General features: G+C 32.8%; 1 protein-coding gene across 7 annotated transcripts in view; it reads left to right on the top strand.

Annotated features, from left to right (window-relative positions):
- Positions 1–342: 342 nt before the first annotated feature.
- Positions 343–9,550, top strand: part of LOC6645358 (poly(rC)-binding protein 3) — a 29,931-nt gene continuing 20,723 nt past the window's right edge. For all 7 annotated transcript variants that reach the window (XM_015177779.3, XM_015177778.3, XM_002068021.4 and 4 more), the window contains exon 1: positions 343–1,225. In XM_015177779.3, the coding sequence (XP_015033265.1) occupies positions 1,127–1,225 (99 nt within the window). In that variant the 5' untranslated portion in view covers positions 343–1,126. The remainder of the gene's footprint in view (positions 1,226–9,550) is intronic.

The raw sequence follows: 9,550 nt of genomic DNA, 5'->3' as shown, positions 1-9,550 counted from the left end.
GGAAGTCGCCAACTCCCATACATAGCCCCCTCCACCCAGCCATTCCCCCTCCTTCTCATTCTTCTTCTTGTTTCCCTGATACCTCCCCGCGGGGCAACAATTTTGATTAAATGCATTGCAGAAGAATTTTATTCCCAAAAATAAATTAGCTACTTTAAAAATTCATATTGTAAATATGAAATTTTGAGAATGGAATATTTAATGCGAAAAAAAAACAACAAAAATGATTTATGTCAAAAAAGAAAATTTATTAATTCTATTTGTATTTTAACCAAGAAAACGCAACCGAAACTAATTATGCAAATCACTCTTTCTCTCTCTCTCCCTCTCTTTGCAGTAAATGGTAAATCATCATCATCATCTTCATTAAAAAAAAAAAGCAGCAGCAGCTAAGCAACACAGTATTTTTGCTCAACAATAAAACAAAGAAAAATTAATGAAAATATAAAATAAATCTAATACTAATCTAAAGCAGTGATTGTTTGTTGCATTTTATTGTAAAAAAAAAAACAAAATAAATAAATAAAACCAAAAAACACTTTCTTGTGAAGAAGAAAATATAATAATATAAAAAAAACAAAAAGAAAAAAAAAACACAGAACGCAGCGAGCTTAAGCCAACAAAAAACGTAGTACGACTAGCAAAAGACACCACCAATTTAATTTTCAAATAAAAAACAAAAAACCAACAACAAGAACAACTCTTAAAAACTAATTAAACAAGTAGTCAAAATCTATATGTATGTATGATCAATATATATATATATATTTAAATGCATATATATATAGTAAAATCAATGCAAATTATATTTACAAACTATAACTAAAAACCAAAATCATTTTAGTAAAAAAAAAACCAAGTAAAAACCACACAAAATAAAAGAAAAAACAAAAAGACAACCAAATAAAATAAAAGCAAATTAACAAAAAAGAAAAAATAGATCGTAAAAATTCGGTCGATAACTTGAATAGATCAACTTAAACACAGATCATCATAACCCCATATACTCTACCTGTAAGGAGCAAATAAAAAACATATATATACATAAATATATATTAAACAATCACAACAACAACAAAGCAGCAAAAAAGCAGTAAAAACAAAAGAAACAAAAAACAACATAAAAATGGAGGACAATAACACAAGCAGCAGTGCGGGCGGAGCGCCTATCAAACACGAGGATCCATCGGTGACACTCACAATAAGGCTGATTATGCAAGGAAAGGTAAGTCCTAGAGATCTCTCATATATATCTAAAGGGCATGGTGGCAACCCTAGATGCCAAATGGTCTCAATAATCAACTGTTAATTGTAAGATTAGATTCACAATCAAAAAGCAAGAAAGGCTTCAATAAACAGCAAACTTTCTCCACTCTGTAAGTTCAACTGCGGCAATCCTAAACAATCATGAATTCATTAAAAAAACAACCTTGATAGGTCTATTTTGGGCCTGAATCTGATCATACACATAATTAAAAGACTTCATTTTGACTTTTTCATATGCTCAAAGTAAAGGATTCTAGCTCTAAAAAAGATTCAGAGGAGGTTTCTTGCCACAAACAAGTCCTTTTATAATCAGAGAAAGGATTTTAAACCAATTTGTTCGTGTTCAGAAATTACACCAAATTCTGACTGGGTGGGAAAGAGCTTTCCATTGACCCTTTTAATTAACATTCAACTCGAAAATGCTGCAAAAGTATTTTAACCTTTTTTTTTTTTTCAATTTAATTCAAATAACTACAATATGACAGGCAACAACAACAACAACAATAATAATAAATAAGGCATATGGATAAATTCAATTATGTATAGTGTGAAATGAATTGCAATTGAATGCCAATATCTTTCTCTCTTTATATGTACAATTATGTATATATATATATTTTTATGGATCTCAACTCCTTTTTTTTTCCCTGATATAAAGCATATTAATGTGTCGTGTGGCCATCGCGTGTAATGCACATTTCCACTTGGAAAAATGGGAGAAAATGAGATGTCAAAACTCTTAATATCCAGGCATAAATAATTTAAAGTGACAAGTTTGTTATCATTTTGACAAATAATTGCAAAAATTGGGCCTTATTAATATGAGGATGGTTTATTCTCTTTAAGTTTGTTTATTAGTAGCGACTAAATTTGATTTCTCTGTAAACAGAAACGACGAGTGGAATGTTAGTCCAGAGGTCCTTTAAAGCTGCCTGCCTTTAGTTGGAGGATTAAAAGCTAAAGAAGCTGTCAGTAGGATAATAGATCGTAAGGAAAGATCTTTTAAGATTTTTTTTTAGAGTAAAGTTGTGTTATCTTTTAAAATAATTGTTAAATTAATGTGATTAACTATGCTCAGCCTTAAGATATATTTCAAGAATATATTTTCGTAATCTGTTCATGTTTCCATTGAGAAAGAGTTAACGTTTTCTTATGCAAAGCCAAAATGAAATTTGATTAAAAAATAATGATTAAATATAGTTTCACATCCCATCTCTTCTTCTCTTCTCTATCTGTCGCCTACTTTATTATTAAAAGATCCAATTTTCAATATTGACATCTCATTTTGACTTTGTTTTCAATTTCGAATGCAAAACCCATAAACAGAAGGCAAAAAAGAAACAAAAGCAAAAAAGGAAAAAGGCAACCCACTTCTCCTCACATGTCTATTAAAATATCTACGCTATTATGCACACCATTGGATTCTGTCATTTTTAAATATTTATAGACATATTCAGAGTATGTATATACATACATCTATATATATAGAAATATATATATATATATATATATATATATATATATATAGCACTATATATTATATATGAAATAAATATGCCAATACACAGCAAAATCAATAAAAAGAAATGCAATAGCAAATAAAACAAAAACACCAAAAAGAAGTACCAAGTGGAAAAGAGAAGGAGAGGCCAACAACATGAGGGAAAACAAACAATGAAATTATAAATTAACGTGCAATTTTTTATGCAAATTAAAATTAAACACACGCCACGTCACGCATTATGCCACATCCCCCCACCCCATTTAATGGCAAATTAAAGTAGGAACGATGCATATACATATATATATATATTGAACGAGAATCGGAATAAATAAAAGTAAATATACATATACATATATATATATAAAGTCATAAAATGCGAATCGAAATGAACGCGCAGCGCAAGCATTGCGCGGCTATTAAACAATCATTATGGCTTCCAGATATGAGTAATAATAATAATAGGGGCAAAAAACCAGGAGTACAACAACAACGACAACAGCATCAAGTTGCTGAATCAATTGTTCAGCAGATAGAGCTACTGACATATTCATCCCTCCTCAAAAAATAAATAAATATATATCTATGGACCAATCAAGTTCCCTATAAACAAATCAAGTTTCCCATAACTACAACATTTTATGAATCATTTTTATGAGAAAGTATTAATAAGTTATAGAACTTCTGTCAAAACTGTCAGTCAAATTAGTTAAACAGATTCTCTTCAGGATTTTTAAGATATTTCATCCCCCGCCCCACACAACAGGATATTAATTATGTTGATCAATCAAAGGTTCAAATGAATCGAATGCATTAACAAGTTAAACCAGTTGAAAACACCAACAAAAAACAACAAAAAAAGAAGAGAAATGAATTAATATTAAATATTGTATTCAAATATTTGTATCTCCTACAACAATTAACATAATGACTGCCTCCCCTCTCTCTTCTCTGACAATAAAATGCTGTTTCTTGTCTTTGGTTGTTTTTTTTATTGCCATAAATTTCAAGTGATATTAAATACACATTAATGAAATATTTGAAATGTTGAATGCATTTAATATCAATAAGTGATAAACATATATGATAAGTAAATTTCATTTGTCCTGTACACACACACACACACACATTCACACACACAATTGTCATCTGCATTCTTGAAATAATTACTTAAATTTTATATTTATTGTCATTACAAAATCTCAATCAATCAAAATGCTTTGAGGTGAAAATTGAATAAATCTTAAAATTCCATCAAAAAAAAGAGAGAGAGAGAGAGAGTTTAAAGAAAGTAACATAATGTAAAGTTTCGCATAGTTTATCAGATTCAAGAACCTATCTCAATGCTTGAATCATTCTGTCTCGCTCTCCCTCTCTTTCACTCTTTATCTCTGTCATGGCAAACCATAACCTCGGCCAACCTTCCTCAAATCACATTCAATACCTTCACTTCTCTTTGCATGGCCAATTGAACAAGTCAATACGCGGATATGACTACATAGAAAAACCGATCAATTGAATTTGCCTGAACGCAGTTGACATTACCCCTCTCCCTCTCTCTCTCTCTCTCGGTCCCCATCTCCCTCACTCGTTTTGGCTTTGGCTGCCGCCTGCTGTGTTAGGCACTTGATTTGCATTAAGCATCAAAAATTGATTTACATATACTCTCCTATACCTATATAAATATCCAAGTGTGTGTACCATACAGCAGCAGCTATTCGCATAAATCATGCTAATCTATAACTATCGATCAAAAAGAGACCCGAGACGACGACTTATATGTGGTTGTTCTTTATGTTGTTGTTGTTGCTGTTGCTTTTCGTGGCGGTGGCGGCGTCTGTACAAAAGTGTTTTTACAATTTATTGCCCGAATCCTTATAGAGAGAAGGGAATTGTTTCTGTTGTTGTTGTTGTCGTTGGGGTAGGGAAAGAAGGGGGAGGGCACCGCACCGACGACTGCTAGTGAAATCGCATTTTACATTTTTACAGCAAATATATTGTATTTATTTTTGTAACTAGCTGAATAAAAGCCAAAAAGTGCGCAATTATTCATTAGACATTTTTGTCTTTCTGTAAGTGCCTCTGCCTGGCCTGGCCTGGCCTGCCTCTTGGCATCTTCCTTCTTGTCCTCCTCGTCTTCAAGACCGTTTTTCTCTCTACTATTCTATTCTATTTCGTTTTGTTCTTGCCTTTTGTCTGTGTCTATTTTTGCAATAAATTGTTGTCGTCGTTGTTATGTCCTATAGCCCATTTTGTTGTGTTGTTGGCCTTTTTGCCAATTTTCGACTACACATCATCATGTAAATGTCTTCGTCTGGGTCGTCTGTTTCTCTCTCCCTCTCTCTTTCTATATCTATCGCTCATTATGTCGCCTTATCTTTGCACCTGTCGCTGACTTTCAATTGGATTAAATTTAAAATGCATCAACATGCAGCAGTCTCCTCCCTCCTTACACCCAAATATATGTATTTTATTTTGAATATTGTGTAAATCAATCGTGTTAAATTGGCATTTTTTTTTTTTTTTTTTTTTTTGAAAGATTTAATTTTTAAGTGAGATAAATGACTGCTTAGCCACGCATTATTTACCTCCGCCACCTCCCGTTTCCAAGCGTTTAAACACATTCATATGTCAGTCAGTCAGTTTGTCTGTCAGTCAGTCAGTCAGTGAGTCAGTTAGTCAACTACTAGTAGGCGTACTTCCTCCTCCCCATTCAATCCCCTCTTCATCTAGAGTCAAGTGCAGCATCTCAAGCTCCAACAGAGGAGACGACGACGACTTTTGTTGTTGACGCGCTGTTTTGTTGTGCTGTGGATTTGCGTGACAGCCTCAGCTTATTTCACAGAGTCTCTCTCTCTCTCTCTCTGTCTCTGTCTCTCTTTTTCCGTCTCTTTCCCTGTTTCTCTGTCTCTGTCCCTCGCTGTGACGTGGCTAATGTTGTTGAATAATAGTTTTTAATGGCTGTTGACTGTTATTAAATAAATAAGCTGCTATTTAGAGAGGTATTTTTTCTCTGTCTTCTTCTCTTCCTCCTCCCCTTTTATCTCTTACTCTCTGATGCTCATCTTTTCATCTCCGTTTCTGTTTTTGTTCATTTTTACTTTTAGACACTAAATGGGATTGGGGGGGATTTAGTGTAAATGTTTTTTAATGGACAAGGGTAATCGGCTAGCAAAAATAAAACCAAAACACTTAGTTATGATACACCTTAACTAAGATCAAGTTGAGCTAAAAATCAGTTTTCTTTATTTAAAAAAAGAAATGATTTGGTTTATCGTGTCACAAATAAAATGTTGAAACTGGCAACTCAACTCAACTCAACTCAAATTATGTGGAAACTTATCCCTAAATAAACATTTGTATTTGTAAACGCTTTCGACAGCCAAAGAGCACTCCACCACACACTCTATCTATAAGTATTTTTTAACAATAAACTCATAGCCCCGAAGTCTTTATACTCTTTGTTGAATTATCGTGCTTAAGAGAGAGTCATGTGAACTGTTTCAAAAGTAATTAAAATAACTCATCAAATGTAATCTCTCATCTTCTTTAAATTAGTAAATATTTTACTCAATTTACTTGAATTTTCTGGAAAATGTATTTATCAAGTTTGATTAAAAATATTAGCGCCTTTGAATTGACTTGGAGTTGGCAGTATAAATATGAAATTGTTGTTTTCTTTTATACCCTTACTTACTCAGTTGGTAATAAAGTTTGCATAGAAATAATACAGAAATAATTAACACAAAGCTGTCATAAATCTTCTTCAATTACACATAGACTTATAATGTCTCTCAGACGATGATGATAAAGACGATGATAATGATGATGAATTAAACCTTGAAAGGGGTTTGGTTTTCAATTTCGTTGCGATTGAAAAACGTGCCGAAAACACTTGCATATACATATATACATATATGTACATATAGAGATTTCAGCTAAAAATTTAGTTCCTGCTTCATTTTTGGTTGTTTTATGGGCCAAATTGATATTGAAGAGAAATCAGCAAAAGCAGCAACAAAATGTGGTCAATCAAAGGCAAAAGCAAAAGGCAATGCAATGCCAATCATAAAAGTCAACGAACAATAATAATAATGATGACGAGACTGTACTTTAAATGGTGATGGGTGAGAAGGGGAGGAGTGGATGTCGATGTCGATGTCGATGTCGATGACGTTGAAGTTGCATATGAGAGATGCTGCTGCTGTTGCATGGTTATTGCTGCTAGTTGGTTGCATGTCAAGGCCAGTCATGGAGCTAGTTGCTAGTTTTTTCTGCCTTTTCCATCTCTAATTAACTTTGGCTTATTAGGTTTTTGTCTTTTTTTTTCTGTTCTTCATTTTGCAATTGTTGCAGTTTTGTGTGAAAGTCACAGTCACTGGCAAAGTGACTCAAAAAACGACATTGTCGTCTAGCCAACCAACCAACTAACCTGGCAAGAAGTCGTGAGGCAGTTAATTAATTTATGAAGAAAAAAAAAAGAAAAACAAGAACGCATTCAAGACGTAGAGAGCGAGCAAACGACAACAATGTGAAAATTGAAAAACGCCTTTTTCACTTTGTTGTTTTTTTTTTCTTTTTCTCATTTTCTCATTCTTTTCTCTTGTTTTTTTTCTTGGCAAGCATTTGTAAATTGCATAGAAAAGAAAACCCAAAAAAGACTAAAGAAAAAACTGGGTTGCTGCTCCGTCACTCATTCGTCGTAGTACAATCTCACCTAGAATGAATTGAATTGGAAACCAAGAGTCGAGAGTCGAGTCGAGTCGAGACACAATCTATGTATGCCATTTTGCTTCTTCTTTATTGTTGGTAGGTGTTGTTGCTGTTGTTTTTATTGCTGTATATTTTTGAATCATGCATTTTTAATTAGTGAAATTGCATGGTATATACACACACACACACACACCTAAATCTGCCCCATCATCATCATCATCATGATGTTTGTTGCAAATTTTCAGTATAGTGCGCCACATTTCTCAAGCACTTGTCTAAATTTAATTAACTATACTTTTTAACCCTATACAAATGACATGGTATATATAAAATTCATCTATAGGTAAATATTCTATATGAATTGTTGCATTGCATAATATGTGCTGCTTGTTGTTGTTGTTAATGGTAGAAAATATTTACCTCTACTTCTTCTTCTTCTTGATTTTGTCCCCTTCATCTGTATCATTTGGCATGTAATGTTAAGAATCGAATACACATTTCTACTTCAATTAGCAGCAAAAAGCAGCAACAAAAATACTTCGAATGCCAATTGTGGTAAGGTGAAATGAGCTAGAGAGCCAACAGAGCTAACAGCTATAGCTTTCTCTTTAATTAGATCACATTGAAAAATCTTTGTCCGGTTTGTCTGACTTTCTGTGTGTGTGTGTGCACACAAAAAGAAAATTGCTGTCGCTAATGAAAAACAACATACATAGATGACAAATCAAATATCACAAAACAACATTTCAAGTAAAATTTTTGCAGCATATTAAATTACAATTGTCACACAAAAGTTTATTAGAAATTAGAGTAATAACATTGCCAAAAGGCAAACTTGAGGAAGGTTTAATATGATCTAGAATGGACTTACCATTAGATAAAAGTCGACTCCTTTTTCGAGTATGAAATGAAAAGGAGACCGCATTAATTAAAATTGCAGTTTAATCAGCAGTTTTATACCATTGATAAAATCAATGACTTTTGTTCAGCAGAAATCGAAAACACATAATTTATTAATTTTAGTTGGTAATTCCAAAAGCTTTGAGTTAATTTAGGTTTATTCAATTGTATTCCTGCATTTTGTTATTTATTTATATTTGTGTGAGAGCACTAAGGTTAAAAGTCCACGTTCAATAAGCAGATTTTACTTCGATACAATAAACTAGTGCTGGGCAAAATCCGATAGACGTTCTCATCGATTTTTTTTATTGGTCGATAGTGTTTAACCATCGATTGTAATCACAGATCAACTGTTTTAAATCGTTTTTCCCTTAAAAACTTAAAGTAATTTGTGTGTTTTAACATTAAATGTTAGTTATCATAATATTTTTTATCTTCATATACCCCTGATAATCATGACATTGTTTTTTTTACAATATAAATATAAAATTTTTATGTGGGTAGATTTTTTTTTTTTTTATCATCTTACACAAAGTTTGTATAAATCATTTCATAGAAAGATGCAAAATGCATGAATTAAAATAGTTGTTTCCCTTTAGTCTCATTTAATCCGTTTGCGTAATGGTAAAAGATGACTTTAAAGTTGTTTAAACTCTTGAATATCCTTTGCATTTGCTTGTTAATTGAAATCACTTTATATATATGCACATACATAGTATATAGTAGGTTTAAATTCAAGTTGACATTTAGGTCTTGGCAGATGGCAGGCGTTTTGCATCTGTCTCTGTTGTGTCTCCTTCTATGTCATGTTCTCCCTTTGCTCCCTTTCTCTCTCTCTCTCTTTTTCTCGTACACTCACTTTGTTCTTTTTCATTTAATCAAATTAAAAATTGCCACTTGCTGCGTTTGTATGTAGTAATTGCAATTTTGGCTTGTCTCTGGCAAATTGTAAATTATTTAATTGTACTTTTTTTCCTGCTGTTGTTGTTGTTGTTGTTTCCCGCTGCTGCTGTTGCTGATGTTTTTTCGTTGCATTTTCGCCTGCCAGTAACAGAAAGAGACGAGGGGCGAAAAAAAAAACCAAAACAGGGCGACAAATGCACAGCATGATTTATATGGGTGAGAAGGAGGACGAGGAGGAGGGGGAGGAGCTACAGCAGGGATACCTAC

The sequence above is a fragment of the Drosophila willistoni genome, assembly GCF_018902025.1.
Source record: "Drosophila willistoni isolate 14030-0811.24 chromosome XR unlocalized genomic scaffold, UCI_dwil_1.1 Seg143, whole genome shotgun sequence".
NCBI lineage: Eukaryota > Metazoa > Arthropoda > Insecta > Diptera > Drosophilidae > Drosophila > Drosophila willistoni.
This window is presented reverse-complemented; position numbering and strand designations above follow the sequence as displayed.